Source organism: Cherax quadricarinatus, chromosome 10 (genome assembly GCF_038502225.1).
Source record: "Cherax quadricarinatus isolate ZL_2023a chromosome 10, ASM3850222v1, whole genome shotgun sequence".
Taxonomy (NCBI): Eukaryota; Metazoa; Arthropoda; class Malacostraca; order Decapoda; family Parastacidae; genus Cherax; species Cherax quadricarinatus.
The window spans coordinates 31809061-31829775 of record NC_091301.1 but is presented as its reverse complement, the minus strand read 5'-3'; the positions used below and the strand labels follow the sequence as shown (position 1 = coordinate 31829775).

The following is a 20715-nucleotide window of genomic DNA, read 5'->3' as shown; positions in this document are numbered from 1 at the left end:
GCCAATCCCAGATATGGTTTGCTGGTAGATATTGGACATCATAAGCTGGTTGTGCTGGTAGTTGTGGTGGGCTGGTGGCTGATGCTACGCTTTGTCCTTGAGCTGAGGAGTCAGCGGCATGGGTCCCAGCCTGGGCTGGTGAGTCATGCATAGCCGTGGCACTACCACCACCACTACCACTATCACCACCAATACCACCACGTACTGATACCTGTGGTCTATCCATGCCAAGTGTAGCCACATCATCTTCACTGTCACTGTCTATTCCTGGTGTAGGGCCATGGGATGTACTCCGGGATGTACTCCGTCCCCTGGGCACTGCATAGGGAACACTACCCAAGTGCATGTGGCGGCGTATATACCAACGCTTCACTAGTGAATATGTTTCCTCACTATCACTACTCGAATGATCGTCAAGAGCAATAAAATCACAATCCACATCACTATCATCATCATTACTGAAGTCAGAGGCCTGGCTACACGAAAATAATAGTTTTCTCTTGCGATGAGGTACAACTGAACGTGACTGAGACGTGCCCACACCAGAGGTAGAAGGTTGAGGAACGTCGGGATTTTCTGCACTATTATTGATATCCTGGTCATTCCTTTCGGTCACTAACTGATCAAAGCCATAGAATTCGTCTTCATTTCCACTTCCATCAGAGTCAGAACTAACAGATAGGAAGAGGAGAGTCCCAATTTTTCTTGGAGTGAGAGCTGCCTTGTGATGAGGCATGGTGAACAAGGGTAACTGAGCCGGCATTCCCACAATGCTATGCGGGCGCCTAGAATTTTTCTTCATGGCGCATACCCACCACACAGACTCATTCTCTCACATGTAGGCCTACCAGCCTTCTTGCTCTAAATTTGAAGCAGCAAGAATTTTGGCGTAGATCTATGGTTTGGACCCTCAACGTAAAGCCGTAGATCTATGGCATGGACCCCCAAGGGGTTAACGGCTGTGATGGCGCTAGGGTTGTGTCCATCTGACCGCTGTGAAAGTAACTACTGCTTTTGCAAATATAAACTATTTAGTACTTAATAAATTTATTACAATAAAGGAATATAAAATTATAATTTTTCTTACATTTTCAACAATAAAAACGGTAGTCTATACGGAAGAGTTGGTGGGATGCTTGCAGGTTGGTAGCGCTTAACACCACCACCATAACAGTGCCCTTACACACCTAGTTTCTTAATTAAAAAAATATGAATGTACCAACTAAACTGACGCACAAATATATATGCAGTAGGTACTGTATACACATTACATCCATGTTCATTTCATTTTTTAACCTTTATTATTCAAAGTAAGATAAGCAGAGGATATATATACTGAGAGAGTTTCTCTCATGGACAGGTACAGTTCATGTCTGCCTTCTCAGTTACATTGTCTCCAGAATTCTCATATTTGAGAATAGTAAGTTTATTTAGGTACAGATACACATAAGTACAGTTATCATACACGGTATAAATTACCTAGGATAACCCCAAAGTCACACACAGTAACTTATTGATATAAAAACACTGCATGTATTGACTGGTATACAGGAATCAAGTAATTTAGGTAATTTACACAACAATAATTGTACTTATGTGTACCTGTGCCTGAATACACTTACACAAACACAGATTTGAGAATCGTACGGGACTTGTGTACAGACCACTTAGACATGAGAGGTGTGATGAGGAAAGAAGCTAGGCCTTACCCACAAAGACAATGGCCTGACCCACAGGCAGGCTACCTGCAAGCCCACTAGATGAAGGAGGAAATTTCCGCAGCCCAGCTCATGGCGCTCCAAATATTCCTCCCAGAAGTGGCACTGTGCCAGTCAAATTTTATGGAGTGTTCATTGAAAATGTGCTGCAATTTTGCAAGGGTGTAATAGAGAAAACATGTTAGAGGACTGCATGTTAATTGATGGTTTACTGTATATACAATTTGTCCCTCAGAAACTTGACTTTGTAGTTTGTACCTGCCTGTTTCTGTCCACTAACTCTAAGACTAACATTTAACTACCAAGTACAGTAGTATGGTAGGATACTTCACCTGTAGTTTCTTATTCATTACTTGAGACTCAGCCTTTTAAACTTTAGATAATTAATATCTCCAGAGCTGTAAAAAGTTTTGTTTTTCATAATTACAGTGGACCCCAGGTTAACGATATTTTTTCATTCCAGAAGTATGTTCAGGTGCCAGTACTGACCGAATTTGTTCCCATAAGGAATATTGTGAAGTAGATTAGTCCATTTCAGACCCCCAAACATACACGTACAAGCGCACTTACATAATTGGTCGCATTGGGAGGTGATCGTTAAGCGGGGGTCCACTGTACTGTGTATAAAAATTTATGTTAATTTCTCTTTTTCTTTTTTATGTCTGTTCAGTAATCTTTCCAGTTCTGCACTCTTTTCATATTTGGTATTTAGATAATAACACTTTCAAATCTGTCCTCTGTTCCAGGAGAAAATGATAACAGTGAAAGAATTCGTGGAGTGTGTGCAGCAACAGGTACGAGTGATACTTAATGCCATCACAGACATTCAAAAATATACTTGCTAAATGATTGAATCACATGTTACACGCCATTGACACAAATAAGGCAACGTTGATGTGTAGAGCAACTCGTTATAATGATAGGGTTATCTTTTAATTGTTACCTATCAGATTTTTCTTGCATTATCATTAATGCTAGATCAATGTTACAAGTGCTTGTATGCTGTTCTCTATAATATGACCTTGATTTTTCATTATGAATACCGTATATGGTCAATGGGTAGACTTCAGGATGTGCATGTTTTTAGAGGGGTGATGTATATATCAGCTTATTATTTAGTGGTAGCTACAGTGAGAGTAAGAGGTAAATGGGGGTACAAGGAGAATGTCATCACTGGGTAAGATGGAAGTGAAAGATGGGCTAGAGAGTATTTTTTTATATTAAACAAAATTAAATACAGAATTATACTGCTACGTTATTTTATTTGATAGTTACATAGTAGGAACTAAGCTAACCAGGTTTCCCTGTTGCATTCCATAATGCAGGATGAGGCTCATACGAGTTGTTAAAATCTGTAAGCCTGAGCTTTGAGACTTCCGTGGGGCAATGAGGATATCAAGTATTCTGGCAGGGGAGCTTCAAAGGTTTTCTCCCAGCATAACTGGAGTTACTGTCACTTGGGAATCAATCAGCTCTCTGGTTGAAGAAGTATGAGGTAGATTTAAGAATGAAATGTTAGTGTGCAGTAGGCGTTAATGGGTATAGGAGGGTGGGTGCAGGAGGGAAGAGGAGCAGTTAGTGGAATAATGAGGTTTTTACAATGTAGAAGTGATAAATGGAGGTCAGAGTACATGGAAAGTAAAAGAAAGGTTAAAAATGGGGTGAGGGAGTGCAGAAGAAGAGCCAGTAAGAGAGTGGGGGAGGCTTTTCAACAAATTTTATGAATAATAAGAAAAAGTTTTGGAGTTAGATTAATAAGTTGAAAATGGATTTAACAGTTAAAAACAAGAGAAGAGAGTTATTAGTTGGGGGCACTGGGAGGATAAAGGGAATATGCTTAGTAATGTCTCACTTAGAGACAGAAGTATGGAAGATAAAGTTATCTTTTGCATGAGTAGTTTTTATGTGAAGAGCAAGGCTCATTTTAGGGTATGTAGAAGAGAGGGAAAGAAGGGAGGTGTATTTTCCAGTAAAAGTAGGTCTTAGACAGGGATGTGTGATGTCACCATGGTTATTTTAACATACAGTGGGGCTCCACTTATACGGCAGGTTAGGTTTCAGGCTACCGCAGGAAAACGGACATCGCCGGAAGGCAGAACGCCTTTTTTTTTTTTTGTAAATGCATATGAATGCCAGATAGCAAGTTCACACTAACATATATTAAATTAGCAGTAGAACTAGGCATTAAAAACAATAAAAAGTAAAATACACACACATTACACCCATTTCTTATCTTAAAATATTTGTAGTCTTCATGTAGGGTGAGAGGTGAATCGTATTTATTTGTAGGAAGTCAGGTGTGGGAGGTATGATAGCCAGCCAGGTCAGCCCACCCCACCCCACCCCACCCACACGTAATATACTATGACATTTAAAGCGCCCAAGAACAATAAAATACATATACAGTACATTCATTAATTACCTTAAAATATTTGTAGGCTTAATGTAGGGCGAGAGGTGAATCGTATTTATTTGTAGGAAGTCAGGTGTGGGAAGTATGGTAACCAGCCAGGGTAGTCCACCCCACCCCACCCATATGTAATATACTACGACATGTAAAGTGCCCCAGAGCAATAAAATACTTATACGGTACATTTATCAATTGCCTTAAAATATTTGTAGTCTTAATGTAGGGTAAGAGGTGAGTAAACAAGATAAAACTAATAAATGGGAGAGAGAGAGAATGAGAAGACAGAAAGGCGGAGTATGTAAACAAACAGATGAACGCGTCTGGTTTTGGTTCATACATGTTTGTATTATACCATAATACAAACATGTACAAGTTGTGTACAAGTTGTCTTCAATGTATGTCAAAGGCCCTAAAATCTGGAACACCCTACCTGAAAACTCTAGAACTGCAGACACATTCATCACCTTCAAAACTACCATTAGAAAACATCTTATCTCCCTGATACATCCTGTCAACTAATTACACGAATACCACCTGGTGGTTCACACTTACACTTACTCACCCATTTGACCATAAACAGAAATAGCAATCTCAATCTTAAAATAATGAATCTTAACTAGTCATAAGTTGGCCTGTGATACTCCAATACTGAAACTATGTATTGTGCCAAAACAAAAGCATTCACATTGCTAAACTCACAAACTAGTATTTAGTCACTTAGCCATAATACCAACTTACCTCATAATTTTGTAATATTTTGTAATATTTTGTAATATTTTAAAGATTTAATCTAAGTCTGCCCGAAATGCCTAGCCATGCTAGGTGTTCTAGTGGTACACTCTGTAATTATTATTTTACTACATGTAAACTACACAATAACCAAATTCTGTAAACTCAGCATTGTAATCCTTATAGAGAATAAACTTTTGAATTGATACAACAGAATAAATAAAGAGGAACACTCCCATTCTCCTGTAACACCATTTTTAGAAGAAATGATGCTCTGAGTGAAGGTATAGGAAAGGAATAATTTTCTAGTTACCTCGAGTAATATTATAGTGTACACATTTTCTCTGATGTTGGACTAGAGAAAACGTTATTCTTGCCATCACTCCTACAAGTTGCTTGGCTACCTCATGTCATATTTATGTTAATTTATTCTACTGTGGGGTGTATTTATCATGTTTATATGTTATGTAGTGTGTTTATTATATAATTTTTAAAAAAATATCATAGATGGACTAATGGAAATGTCTATATTAACATAATATATGGCAATACGCCCAAGAGATTATTAATATGGCATCAAGAGATTCTTAGTGATTTTAATGTGTACCTGCACACCAGCACAGTGTGTAAGTATATTTAGGTACAGATACACATAATTATAATTATCAGAGTACATATAAAATATGCAATGATTTTAAAACACTTGAAATTTTGGAAAGTTTCCTGACGTAATAGAGAGATGTGCTCATGGAGAATGTAAACAAATCGGGTGGAGTGTGCCTTATTAGAGAGACAGGGGGAGCTGTATAGTGAGTTTTGGTCGTAATTTGAAATTGCTATATTAGCAGAACGCCATAAGGCGAACGCCATAAAACGAGGCCCTACTGTATTGATATATGGGGTTGTAAAAGAAGTAAACATTTGTGGTGCTGGGGAGAGGTATAGGATTAACCCTTTCAGGGTCGGTCACGTACATGTACATCAGCACACCTGGGGTCAGTCACGTACTTATATAGTGGACCCTCGACTAACGCTATTAATCCGTTCCTGAGAGCTCATCATTAGTCAAAATTATCGTTAGTCAAGTTAATTTTCCCCATAAGAAATAATGGAAATCAAATTAATTTGTGTAGGACACCCCAAAGTATGAAAAAAATTTTGTTTTTACCACATGAAATATTAATTTTAATACACACAAACTGAAGAAGGCATGCACAGTTACATGACACTTACCTTTATTGAAGATCTGGTGATGATTGATGGGATGGGAGGAGGGGAGAGTGTTGATGGTCTTAGTGTTTAGAAGGGGAATCCCCTTCCATTAGGACTTGAGGTGGCAAGTCCTTTTCCGGGGTTACTTCCCTTCCCTTTAAATCTCTCAAACCAACCTTTGCTGGCCTTAAATTCACTCACATCACCACTAGTTGCTGGCATTTTTTTAATTAAATCGTCATGCAACTTCCTAGCCTTTTCACATATGATCGCTTGAGAGATGCTATCTCCTGTTATCTGTTTTTTGTTTATCCACACCAATAACAGTCTCTCAACATCTTCGAGTACTTGCGATCTCAGTTTCGAAAACATAGTTGCACCTTTGGCAAGAACAGCTTCCTTGATTGCCGTTTTCTTGCCCACAATAGTAGCGATGGTTGATTGGGGTTTTGTGTACAACCTGGCCAGCTCGGAGACACGCACTCCACTTTCATACTTAGCAATGATCTCTTTCTTCATATCCATAGTAATTCTCACCCTTTTTGCTGTAGGGCTGGCACTAGAAGCTTTCTTGGGGCCCATGGTGACTTATTTTGCAGGTGCAATCACTAAAAAGGCTGTGATAATATGAAATGTTCCGACTGTATGCTTGGAAGCGACCTCGGTGGCTGGCTGGCTTGTAAACACTGGCCAGAAGTGGACGCGTCTCAGACAGAATGAATAGTGTTGGTCGAGTTTTTTAGTGCTAGTCGAGGCAAAATTTTTGCGTTAAAATGTATCGCTAGTTGGATTTATCGTTAATCGATGCCATCTTTGGTCGAGGGTCCACTGTATGTGTAAATTCTAGTGCCTTCAAATCGAGCGGGAGAAAGCTGGTAGGCCTACATGTGGGAGAATGGGTCTGTGCGGTCAGTGTGCACAGTATAAAAAAAAATCATGGAGCCAGTGGTGCATTGTGGGAACTCCATGTTAGTAAGCCTTGTTCACCATGCCTCGCGGTAAGAAACACCTCACTCCACGGCAAATTGGGACTCTTTTGTTCCCAAGTGACAGTTCAAACATAGATGGAAGTGTCAGTGAAGAAGAATTTCAGGGTTCTGAGAAGTTTGTGACTGAAAATAATGAACATGATAGTGGTAATAGTGATGAAAACCTAGACGACCCTAAACCTTCTACCTCTTGTGTTGGGTCATCTTGTTCACACCCAGTTATACCAGAACGAAAGAGGAAACTTGTATTTTCCCGTGTCCAGGACTCAGATGTGACCAGTGCTGGTGATAGTGAATATGAGCTCCAAGCTCTTGAAAACAGTTCCAGTAGCAAGAGTGAAGTGGAATATTCTCCAGTGAAGTGTCAGTATATATGACACTATATGTGCTCAGGCAGTGTGCCATATGATATTCCAAGGGTAAGGAGTACATCTTGGAATACATCCCATGGCTGTACAACAGGAGCAAATAGTGAAACTGAAGATAATATTGTTACAATGGGGATGAAAAATGTGCATGCATCATCAGATGGTAGTGGTGCCATGCGCCATGAGGCACCAGCAGCATCCCATGCTGGCACCCATGCAACTGAGTCAGCTCAGCTACAACAAAGCTCACCCTCATCCACCCACCCACCCACCCACCACACCAACCTCCACAACCACACACCACCCGTCAGTATCCAGTATCCACCAGCAGACTGCACCTGGGATTTGCAGGAAGCTGCCAATTTTGTTCCCAATCCCTGTCACTTTGATGAAAGTCAAAGTGGAATACAGCCATATTGTACACTTGGGATCCATGCCACTGAACTGGAATGTTTCAAGTTATTCTTTGATGAACCCCTGATGGACAATATTGTCAGGGAAAGCAACACATACTACGAGTACACCATGGCAAACACAATTCTTTCACCAAGATCACGCCTACACTAGTGGAAAGAGACAACTGTGGCTGGGATGTATCTTTTATTTGCCACAATAATGCTTATGCCACATGTGTATAAGCACAGTGTCAAATCATATTGGTCGACAGACCGCCTGATTTCAACCCCAGCTTTCAGTGACATCATACCAGTGAATTGATTCGTGCTACTGTTACATATGCTACACCTCTCAGACAAAACCAGGCCTGACAGAAAAGACAGGTTATACAGGTCAGCCATCACTAATCCGGCAATCAGTTATCCGGTTCCATCAGTAATCCAGCACTAATTTTGGCTAGCATAATTTAAAATTTCATCTTTATACTGACTCAAATTTCATCATTATACTGACTCAGAAATTGCGCAGATGGTTGTAAATCCACAACAGCAAGCCAGTGGAGAAGAAAGCAGTGGTGAAAATGAGGAAGATGTAGCAGAATGTGTCTCTATTGATTGGTTAATTAAGTGTATTCTAACCTAACCACTCTGTAATCTGGCAGACTCACTAATCTGGCACATGTAATCTGGCAGACTCACTAATCTGGCACACTACAGGCCCCAATGATGCTAGATTAGTGATGGCTGACCTGTATATGATTAGGAATGTGTTTATGTATCTGAAACAGAAATTCAGTATGTATTTTTATCCCTTCAGGAAGTTTGTTATTGAGGAGTCTTTGATTTTGTTCAAAGGTAGACTGTCGTTCAATCAGTAAGTAGCAAGCAAGAGGAAATGCTTTGTTATAAAGTTGTTGGTACAGGTCCTCCACAAATCTGGCATCATTGGGACCTGTAGTGTGCCGGATTACTGAGTTTGCCGGATTACAGAGTGGTTAGGTTAGAATACACTTAATAAAATTAACCAACTTGACTTACACAAAGCTCATTGAACATTGGCAAAAATCAAACATTTCCGCTACTTTGAGCTCAATTTCAAGGTACTTATCGTCATGAAAACAATCAAAATCATGTCCATTTCTGTAATATATCTTCCATTCTATCAAATGAGTCCAAAAAAATGAGAATGCAACCATAAAAACCATGCAAAAATATACTGCAAAGAGGCGGCTAATGGCTGAGAAGTGAACTCCCTTATTTATCGTCCGTCTTTTTTATTTTTGTTGTACGTTAAGAAGCATCTTTCCATCATACATTGCCTAAATTTCAATGAGGTAGCCCAACAAACAACCGAGGAAAAAAAAATATTTACCAAAAATCATATATGGCAAGCCCAAGCCAGGTACTGGAAATAAGTCACTTTGACTTTTTGGGGTTATCCTAGGTTCTCTATACATACACTGCTATGTATGATAATCTATGTAACTGTATTTGTGTATACCTGAATAAACTTATTTACTTCTAGTCTGTCAACTGAGTACAAGAAACTGCCCATTCACTTATTTCAACTACCCAATAAAGTGGTCAGAAATTGGCAATTTGGCTGATTTCACACAAATTTCAACAGATGCCAATTTCAAAATAGGGTCCAGAATAAACAATGCAGACATTCCTGGCACTAAAATAACATTTTCTCTGTTCATTATTCACAGCTACAGGCCCCTCTTATATTACTCTGCTTACCATTTGGAAATTTTTATTCACAAAAAAAAAAAAAATAGAAGATTTACTGTTATGCAGACTGCTGCATTATTGTAATACAGTGGACCCCCGGTTAACGATTTTAATCCGTGCAAGAGGGCTCATCGTTATGCGAAATAATCGTTATGCGAATGAATTTTCCCCATAAGAAATAATGGAAATAAAATTAATCCGTGCAAGACGCCCAAAAGTATGAAAAAAAATTTTTTTACCACATGAAATGTTAATTTTAATACACACAAACTGAAAAAGGCATGCACAATTAAATGACACTTACTTTTATTGAAGATCTGGTGATGATTGATGGGATGGGAGGAGGGGAGAGAGTGTGTTAGTGTTTAGAAGGGGAATCCCCTTCCATTAGGACTTGAGGTAGTAAGTCCTTTTCTGGGGTTACTTCCCTTCTTCTTTTAATGCCACTAGGGCCAGCTTCAGAGTCACTGGACTTCTTTCGCACAAGATATCTGTCCATAGTGGCCTGTACCTCTCGTTCCTTTATGACTTGCCTAAAGTGTTTCACAACATTGTCAGTGTAATAATCACCAGCACGGCTTGCAATAGCTGTGTGAGGGTGATTTTCATCCATGAAGGTTTGCACTTCAAGCCACTTTGCACAGATTTCCTTAATCTTTGAAGTAGGCAACTTCTTCAATTTCTCTCTCCCCTCCTCCGAAGCAATTTCCTCAGGTGTGGCCTCTTGCTGTTGAAGTTGATCTAGCAGCTCATCAGTGGTTAGTTCTTCATTGTCCTCCTCCACCAACTCTTCCACATCCTCCCCACTAACCTCCAACCCCAAGGACTTTCCCAATGCCACAATGGATTCCTCAACTGGCACAGGATTCTCAGGGTTAGCCTCAAACCCTTCAAAATCCCTTTTGTCTACACATTCTGGCCACAGTTTCTTCCAAGCAGAGTTCAAGGTCCTCTTTGTCACTTCCTCCCAAGCCTTACCTATAAGGTTTACACAATTGAGGATATTAAAGTGATCTCTCCAAAACTCTCTTAGAGTCAGTTGAGTTTCTGAGGTCATTACAAAGCACCTTTCAAACAGAGCTTTTGTGTACAGTTTCTTGAAGTTGGAAATAACCTGCTGGTCCATGGGCTGCAGGAGAGGAGTGGTATTAGGAGGCAAAAACTTCACCTTAATGAAGCTCATGTCCCCATAAAGTCGCTCTGCCACGTCTGTAGGATGACCAGGGGCATTGTCTAACACCAGGAGGCACTTAAGTTCTAATTTCTTTTCAGTTAGGTAATTTTTCACATTGGGGGCAAATGCATGGTGTAACCAGTTATAGAAAAATTCCCTAGTGACCCATGCCTTACTGTTTGCCCTCCACATCACACACAAATTATCCTTGAGGACATTCTTTTGCCTGAACGCTCTGGGAGTTTCAGAGTGATACACTAATAAAGGCTTCACTTTGCAATCACCAGTAGCATTGGCACACATCAACAAAGTAAGCCTGTCTTTCATAGGCTTATGTCCTGGGAGTGCCTTTTCCTCCTGAGTAATGTAGGTCCTGCTTGGCATTTTCTTCCAGAACAGGCCTGTTTCATCACAATTAAACACTTGTTCAGGTTTCAGTCCTTCAGTTTCTATGTACTCCTTGAATTCCTGCACATATTTTTCAGCCGCTTTGTGGTCCGAACTGGCAGCCTCACCATGCCTTATCACACTATGGATGCCACTACGCTTCTTAAATCTCTCAAACCAACCTTTGCTGGCCTTAAATTCACTCACATCATCACTAGTTGCAGGCATTTTTTTAATTAAATCCTCATGCAACTTCCTAGCCTTTTCACATATGATCGCTTGAGAGACGCTATCTCCTGCTATCTGTTTTTCATTTATCCACACCAATAAGAGTCTCTCAACATCTTCCATCAATTGCGATCTTTGTTTCGAAAACACAGTTGAACCTTTGGCAAGAACAGCTTCCTTGATTGTCTTTCTGGTGCCCACAATAGTAGCGATGGTTGATTGGGGTTTCTTGTACAGCTTGACTAGGTCGGCTATACGCACTCCACTTTCATACTTATCAATTATCTCTTTCTTCATCTCTATAGTAATTCTTACCCTTTGAGGTGTAGGGTTGGCACTAGAAGCTTTCTTGGGGCCCATGGTCACTTATTTTCCAGAAACAGCACCGAAAATACTGTAATAATACGAAATATTCCGAGTGTATGCTTGGATGTTACCGCGGAGGCTGGCTGGTAAACAATGGGACGGAGCGGCACATGTGAGGCTGGCTGAGGGCACATTGGACGCGTCTCGGACGAAAATCGGTATGCGGGTTTTTAATCGGTATGCGCGGCAAAAATTTTGCGATAAAAGTAATCGTTATGCGGAAAAATCGCTATGCGATGCCATCGTTATGCGGGGGTCCACTGTAATTGTATAAATAATATCAACCCATTCTTGATGCCATATAGGAATTTGGACTGGCAGGCAGACAGGTATTGGACTTTGATGTCATTTGTTTACTCTTGAGCTTTGCTAAAGAATAGAACATTTTTGCTACTGTGAGTGCAATTTCAAGGTACTTTTCATCATGAAAACTATCAAAATCATATTTATTTCTATAATATATCTTTTATTCTATCAAATGAGACCAAAAAAATGAGAATATAACCATAAAAACCATACAAAAATACATGTATACCGCTAAGCGGCTGCTAATGGCTGAGAAGTGAACTCCGCTATTTATGGTCTGATTTCTTTCATTTTTGGTGTACGTTAAGAAGTATCTTTCCATCATACATTGCCCAAGTTTCAGTAAGATAACCCAACAAACAACTGAGAAAATAATAATAATAATAATAATAATAATAATAATAATAATAATAATAATAATAATAATAATATCTTTATTTACTACATGTACAAGTACAAGGTATACAGGCCTAGCTGACATCAGTGACATACTACTACAGTGTTTCCCTGCTTTTCGTAGTTCCCGGCAATCGTAAAATTCGCCAATCATAGGGGTATTTTCTTATAAACATGGACTCGCTTTTCATAGGTTGACTCGCGAGTCGTAGTTCGTCCAGGATGCATACCCACGGCGTGAGCCGGGGCGGCAGCCAGTCTGGCATTGTTTACCAGTGAGCGAAGGTCCCCTCACGTGCTCCAACGAAATATTTCATAATATTCCATTTATTTTAGTGCTTGCAAGTACTAAATAAGCTACCATGGCTCCAAAGAAAGCTCCTAGTGCCAAGCCTGTGGTAAAGAAGGTGAGAAATACGATTGAATTTAAGAAAACCTTCATTGAACAATGTGAAAGTGGTACAAGTGTGGCCGAACTGTCCAGGATGTATAAGAAACCCTACACAACCTTATGTTCCATAGTGGCCAAGAAAAAGGAAATAAAGGATGCTGTTGTTGCAAAGGGAGTAACTATGCTGACAAAAATGTGATCACCAGTACTGGAAGAGGTTGAGAAGTTATTATTGTTGTGGTTAAACGAGAAACAATTAGCAGGAGATATTCTTATGACTTCGATTATTTGTGAAAAGGCTAGGCAGTTGCATGAAGATTTGATAAAGAAATTGCCTGCAAATAGTGGTGAAATGAGTGAATTTAAGGCCAGCAAAGGCTGGTTTGAGAGATTTAAGAACCATACTGGCATACACAGTGTGGTAAGGCATGGTGAGGCTGCCAGTTCGGACCACAAGGCGGCTGAAAAATATGTGCATGAGTTCCAGGAGTACATAGAGGCTGAAGGACTGAAACCTGAACAAGTGTTCAGTTGTGACGAAACAGGCCTCTTTTGGAAGAAAATGACAAAGAGGACCTTCATTACACAAGAGGAAAAGGCAATGCCAGGACACAAGCCTATGAAAGACAGGCTGACGCTAATGTTCTGTGCTAATGCTAGTGGGGATTTCAAAGTGAAGGAATTACTAGTGTACCATTCTGAAAATCCCAGAGTGTTCAGGAAAAACAATGTTATGAAGAGCACAATGTGTGGTGTGAACATTGTGGGGAGAATTCTGAGCTTGGAGATAAAAAGGTTTGGGGTTAGCAGCAATAATATTCAAAGAGTAAAGGACATTTAAAGAAGTTGGAATGAAATAAGATGACCAGAAATGCATTTAAATCTAGCTTGAAGGGAAGGTGAAATAGAGGTTGGAGGGAGGGAGGGAGGAAGAGGGTTTGGAGTGCTAGTGGCTTGTACATCCAACAGATTTGTGAGACGGTCTGGAGTTTTGAGACTCTATGATCGCAGGTTCTAACCCCGTCCGTGGTATGGTTTGTGAGAGTAGGTTAGAGAAAATTGAGTGGAAGCAAGTGGCTTTTATGATTTGATGTGTTGTTAGGGCATGAGCAAAGTAACATTTATTAAGGGATCTAGGGAAACCTCTTAACTGCACTAAAGTTCTCGAGATGGGAAGTATGGTGCCCGCACTCTGAAAGATGGGGTGGAGATGTTGCAGTTCAGAGGATCATCCGAGCTGTGATGTCAGTATGCTTCTGGGAAGACAGTGTTTGAATGAATGATGGTGAAAGCATTTCTTCTTTTTCTGGCCATCTTACCATCTCAGTGGGAGACTGCTGGCATATAATTTTTTTTTTTTATATGAAGTTGGACACTCGTGAAGGTATTCAGGGAAACCAGTTAGATGGACTTGAATCCTGGAAGTGGAAAGGGTAGGGCCTGCACTCTGAAGAAGGGGTGGGGATGTTGCTGTTGGGGAAGGTGAGATCAGCACACTTCTGGAAAGATGCTGATTGAATCAGTGATGGTGATTTTTTTTGTGTCACTTTGCTGTGACAGGATATGGTTGTCAAGTTAAAAAAAAATTATGAATGGTGAACATTTTCTTTTTTGTTCTTTTAGTAGACTGTTACAAATTTTTGGGCTTGGTTGTTTTTGGATAGGTTTTATACTTTGGTTCAACTGTACATGTAGGATGTAAAACAAGTGTTTATTCTGTTACATTGTACAAGATTTTTAGGTTCAAGTTATGATTTGTATAGTGTCAGGTAAATGTAAAGTACACAGTAGTAAATACAAATGGTCTGTATGCTCAGTAAGCTTAATTGTTTGTATAGGGCATTTGTGTGCTTTCCAGAACTTGTGTGTAAGGTGACTAGCAATTTGTTGTACAGTGCTGATTGATTTTAGATAGTTTGCTGTTGTATTGAATTCTAGTGGCCCAAGACATTATCTTTGTACCTGGCATGAGATTTTGACATAAAATACTGTGCCAGTTATCTATATAATACTGAAATGATATTTTGTGTATATAGTATGTCAGTAGCATCTTGACCACTTAACCCTTTCAGGGTCCGTGCCATAGATCTACGGCTTTACGTTCAGGGTCCAAACCGTAGATCTACGCCATGATATCAGCTCACTCTGATAAGCTGTGAGTGGTAAATTTGGGCCTAGATATGAGAGAATACATCTGTGTGGTATGTGTGCACCACATAAAACAAATCCTGTAGCACACAGTGTATAATGAGAGAAAAAACTGAGACCGTAATTTTCAATTAAAACAGCGAATTTGCAGTGTTTTTTCTTATGTTTTTTATAGTTGTATTTGTGATTTCTTGGTCTCATTTGATAGAATGGAAGACATATTACAGAAATCGAGATGATTTTGATTGGTTTTAGCACTGGAAATGGCTTGAAACTGAGCTTAAAGTAGCGGAAGTGTTAAATTTTTGCCGATGTTCAAGAGTAAACAAACGACCTCACATGTCTAATACATACCAGCTGGCAGGTCTAATATACATTTACAAATGGGGTGATGATATTTATACAATTATTACAATATTGCATAGCAGTAAATCTTCTATTTTTTGGTGTGAATAAAAATTCGTTATGTGAAATGGACAGAAAGAAGTCCAGTGACTCTGAAGCTGGTCCTAGTGGCATTAAAAAATCAAAATGGAATTCATTTGTAAAGCCTCAAACATAACTAATGAACAGAGGAAATGTTAGTTTAGTGCCAGGAATACCTACATTGTTTATTTTGGACCCTGTTTTGAAATTAGAATATTTTAAACTTTGTGTTAAATTGGCCAAATTACCAATTCCGATCACTCTATTTTGTAGTTGAAACAGTTGACTTGGTGATTTCTTGTGCTCAGTCGATGGAATAGAAGTAATACTAGTGAAATAGCTAAGAATTTGGTCGACTGGAATAATGTAATTGGCCTAAAATGGGAGTCAAAGTCGGCAAAATCGCCAATTCGTAAATATCACTGACACATCAAAATTCGCGAGAGCATAATTTCGTCAATTTTCCATCAAATTTCATACTTTTTGTTTTATTACCTTCAGAAAAAGATTCTCTACCATTTCATAAGAAAAATTAGCAATTTTTTTTTTTTTAAATTTTTGGACTCTGGTGTGCACTTTGAAATTTGGCCTCTGGACCCTGAAAGGGTTAATGAAATATTTTTTGTTTAACAGGTATCTCCTACTTGACAATATTGCCAATCTCTTCATTGTTTATCTCATGGTGTTCTCTTAGGTATGGTGTCCATTTATGAGTGCTTTCTGTTTGCTGTTTTAACCAGTGTAATAATTGGTATTGATAATGTCAGGTGTGTTGTGTTTAGTTGTATTTTATAAGTGTATTATGTATTCTTGTGTACATGTGTGTTTTATGTTCATGGTTTGCATTTTATTGTCCTGAAATTTGTTTATGCACCCTCTTGGTTAACTTATCTTGCTTCTGTATTACGAACCCATCATAAACAACCCCTCCCCAGTTCTGAATGATGCCTCTCATTCCACCATTCTGTCTTTTATTTTCTATGCTGCAATTCTTTGTGTAATTTTTTGCCTCACATTGATTTCAAACAAGACATTATTTTTAATGCTTGGAACCTTTTATTTACAGATGGGAAACCCCTCATCACAACAAAGTGGTGAGAACTCTACTGGTATGGAGGTGGTGCAAGTCCCTGTTACTAGACAGCAGCAGCACAATTCACCCTCGGTAACTCTACCAGATCTGCATTCTTCAACTGCCAGTATAAATGAGGCACTTTCCAATAACTCTCAGGAGCAGCTTATGCATAGTCTTACATCCTTCCCTCAAGCAGAACAGCTTAGCACAACAATTGGCATGCAGCCAGGTAATGCAACTTTGTCACAGACTTTGCCACAGTCCCTTGCGCAGACTCAAATTTTGGATGCTTACACAGTAGAGGGAGTTTTGATGCCTTCAAGAAATAGTCTTGTACAAGCTTCAGTTCCAGTATCTTCAATTGTAAGTGTTGAAATTGACGGAATGCCTGCAATGCATGTACAAGACGACTTGACTGCTCGTCCAGAAGACCAGTCATCGCTGGTTATATCTACAAAGGAAATCTCAAATTCCAACTCTTCAGTAACCACACAAGTGGCCAACTCACATATAACTACATCACAGTTAAGTACATCACCTCTTGAGTCCTCTCAGCTCAGTAATCTGCATATCACCCAGGAAAATGAAGCTAATTCGCTTTGCAAAAAACCTACAAGCACTATATCTGCAGTGATAGCTTCTAACAGCATGCTGAACAAACTTTTAGACACTGCCAAGCCACATATTCCGTCCCAAGTAACTAAGGCAGCAGAGATTGCTCATCTAGTTCCGAATCCAACTGTACGAATGTCCACTGCTCCACGTTTAGGAGACATGGATGATGGTACAGAAATGATTTTTCCTACAACTAGCAGAGGTTCAAGCCCTCTCACAACATCCACTCGCAGCTCTGCAGCAAGTATGTGTACTGTCACTGGATCCCTGCGGGGTTCTAATGGATATGGTGATTCTCTAGGAAAAACTTCTACCCCTTTAAATTTGGATGGGATTTTTGGTCTACCTTCAAATTTTCAGTTGAACAATACAACACTGTTACTTCCAAGCTCTGTATCACATGGCCAAATAATCCCACAAAGGCAGTTTGAAACAGTACAACAAGTGCTTCTGGGTCCACAGAGTACAGCAAACATGGTAGAGCAACAGCTGGAGGGTTTAAATGCAGAATCTCTTCGAGTGTTGTCTACTACTCAGATGGCTCCAATAACAACTTGCAGTGTTTCAGGAAATAATACCCTTGTTGGTTCATCTTTAGTTGATAAAATCTGTAGAAAAACAGGTCCCTCTTTAATTAATCAAAATGTCAGTAATACAAAGTCATTCAATATTTTAGGCATGCAGGAGGGAATGAACAAAAGTGGAGTGGTTATGGATTCCCTTATTCGATCTCAGGGTAATTCAAGTTCAAAGGCAGGTTTAATAACTTCTACAGATCCTATGTTTCCCTCAGTTGTGATCACATCCAACTGTTCTTCTCCTACTTCACTTGGCTCAGTAATATCATCTAGAGCTGCATCCATATCTCAGGAAGGATCAAATAGAGTAAGGGGTTCAATGACTGATACTAGAATTTCACCTCAGACATTAGTTGATATTTTTAGCCATGGATCAAATTCGGATGCTGTGGTAGGTGGAAATGGGATACCACTTATAGGTTTGTCAGAAAGTCGATTACCCCACACTGGTGATGTACTCCTGTCAGAACTGCACCGTAGTGATGAGAGCGATTTGAGCCTAAGTGCTTCTCTTACAGGGACAACCAGTGAAGAACTTAACAGTAATCCTAGTGGCTTGGTTACCGAAGCCTCTTTAGGTCCAGGCATAGGAGGAGATACTGCACCGCTTCATGGGTTACCATCGCCACCACTGTCTAGTTTCAGTTTGCCAAACATTACAGCTGATTTCATGGTTGGAGGAGTATCTGGCGGCAAATCTTGTTCATCGGGGCAAGGTCCACTCCCTGCATTACTCTCTAATTTGGCGACAACAGCTGACCTGGATCAGTTTTTGGAGAGCTCTAATATGTGTATAGATATGAGTAGCCTTTCAGAATCAGAAGTTTCTCTTAGCACTGGGTCTGGGGCTTTTTCATACTCCCCTGAAAAGTCTGGAACCTCAAAGAAACTGGCATCAAGTACATCATCAGATCTTACTTTTACAAATGCTCTCAAAGCTGCTACTACTAAATCTGACAATGAACAAATGAAATTGTGTTCAGATTCTGGGTCTCCCAGTAGGATTCTTAATCAAGACCAGAAAATGCCAATAGAGACAACAAAGACCTTACAGGTTGATGTTTCAAGGTTAAATTCATCAAGTATGTCCCAAAATTCCCCAGATCCCCATAGTCACTCTTCTCTTTCCCAAGAGACACCTGTTAGTTCAAAGAAATCTAATTCCTCAGCACAAACAAAGACAACACAACCACAAAGTCAAAGTAAAAAAAGAAAAGAAATGTTTAGAAAAAATGAGTTGCTAGTGCAGCAAGTGGCATGTTTCAAGTGTCGACTGTGCTCATTTTTAAGTCAAGACAAGGATGAAATGGTAAATCACATGAAAGAACGGCATAGCCAATATCTGTCTGATACTGATGAATCTGAAGAGGAAGTAGAAAAATCACCATTGAAAAAGGGCAAAGCTTCAGTTCGTAAGAATGATAAAAATCAGCACGAGGAGTCTGCTGCAAATCAGGAACCTGATTCGTCTACAAAAACAAGAGGAGGGAGCCCAAAATGTAAAGATGATCCTGGATGCAAAACAGAAATATATGTTCCTGAAACTGGGAAATTCAAAAATTGCATATCAAAAATTGAGGAGGAGCAGTCTCCTGGTAGGATAGGTATATTTATTAAAACTGAACCAAAGGATGTTGGAGAGTTTGAGAGAAAAGTAATAGATAAAGAAGATGAAGAGGAAGACTTAGGATTAACTATTGAACTTGGAGAAACTAATGAACCAGGAAGTTACCATAATTTTTATTATGAAGATAATACGAACGATAGTGGTAGCACAAGGCCAAATAATAAAAAAACAGGCCGTTCAGTTTTCTCGAAGACTACTGGAACTGCAAAATTTAAGAAAAAGAATCCCAGTGTGATGCTTTCAGATGAAGTACTTGGTATCAGGTGTGATGTGAATGGTTGTGGCTTAAGGATGAAGAGTGAAAATAATATTGCATATCATCGAAAATGTCATGTAAAAAACTTGTTACAATGTCAAGAGTGTTCTTCCAAGTTTCAAAGCTGGCGTGAGCTGGCACTTCATCTCTGGAGGCAACACCTCATTGACATGGAGCTTCACAAGTGTGACAAGTGTGATTACAAGTGCTATAGGTTAGTAACTAATTTTTGTATTTATTCTGTAATAGAAAACAGTGGTAGACAGGAGCAACTATTCAGGAAAATACAGTTTTACTGTCCTGTCAGATGAGTGTAAAACAAGCCTGTTAAAAGTGTTTTACTCTGGCAGGAATGTTAATCACTTTACTCTGTCTCTTGAACCCTTAAGAAAGAATAACAGGTAAATATTGCACATTTGTTCTTACTTTCAGTATTCTCTTATCTTTACTTTCCTGTGTAAACCTTAATACTGTATTTTCTTTTTAATTTAATAAGCCTGGTCTGAGACCATGCAGCATGGGTGATAGGTTTGCCAGATCCGTTAACTGATACTGTATTAACAGGTACTGGTAAATTATACTTAATAGGAATTTGGGTAATATTTTATTGGATAAAAGCTATCTCATTTAAACCTTCTTCAAATAGATTAGGGATTGAATTACTCCATAAATTTATTGTACTGTATATTACTGGCCATAAAGTGGATCAGTCCATAAGAAGGGAGTAAATCAGTTTTTTCTGCATCAGCGGTGAACATGTGGCAGTGTTTTCATATCCCATGAAGAAACTGATGATAATATTTATGTACAACTTGCTTATCACCTTGGGAGTCACATCATTATTTTATTACATTCATGGGGAGTGCTAAGCCTGTTGGAGTCTATTACAACCCAGGAGTCCAAATGGCCTGTTATCCTGGGTGTAAAGGGAGCAAAATAAACACAGCAGAAAAAGTTTTGATTTATATTATCCTCCACCAATTTAGAACAGCAATATGTACACTATATACAGTGATAGCTATTAGTGCACTCCACGGTAAGCAAGGCAGAAATAGAAGCCACAAGAGAGCAGACCGTGCTTCAACCAGCTCTAGAATGGGAGTGACAAGGGCAGACAGGAGAGTGGTACCCACATAACTTCTGCGATTGCCAAAACCATCTTCTTATTGGCTGGAACCTGGTCACTA

General features: G+C 39.4%; 1 protein-coding gene across 3 annotated transcripts in view; it reads left to right on the top strand.

Moving 5' to 3' along the window:
- The window catches only part of LOC128688024 (uncharacterized), a 232074-nt gene that overhangs the window by 64015 nt on the left and 147344 nt on the right, over positions 1–20715 (top strand). For 2 of the 3 annotated variants that reach the window (XM_070083758.1, XM_070083756.1), the window contains exons 2-3: positions 2465–2512; positions 16444–19742. In XM_070083758.1, coding sequence (XP_069939859.1) covers positions 2465–2512; positions 16444–19742 — 3347 coding nt within the window. The remainder of the gene's footprint in view (positions 1–2464; positions 2513–16443; positions 19743–20715) is intronic. The other variant, XM_070083757.1, reaches the window with a different exon arrangement.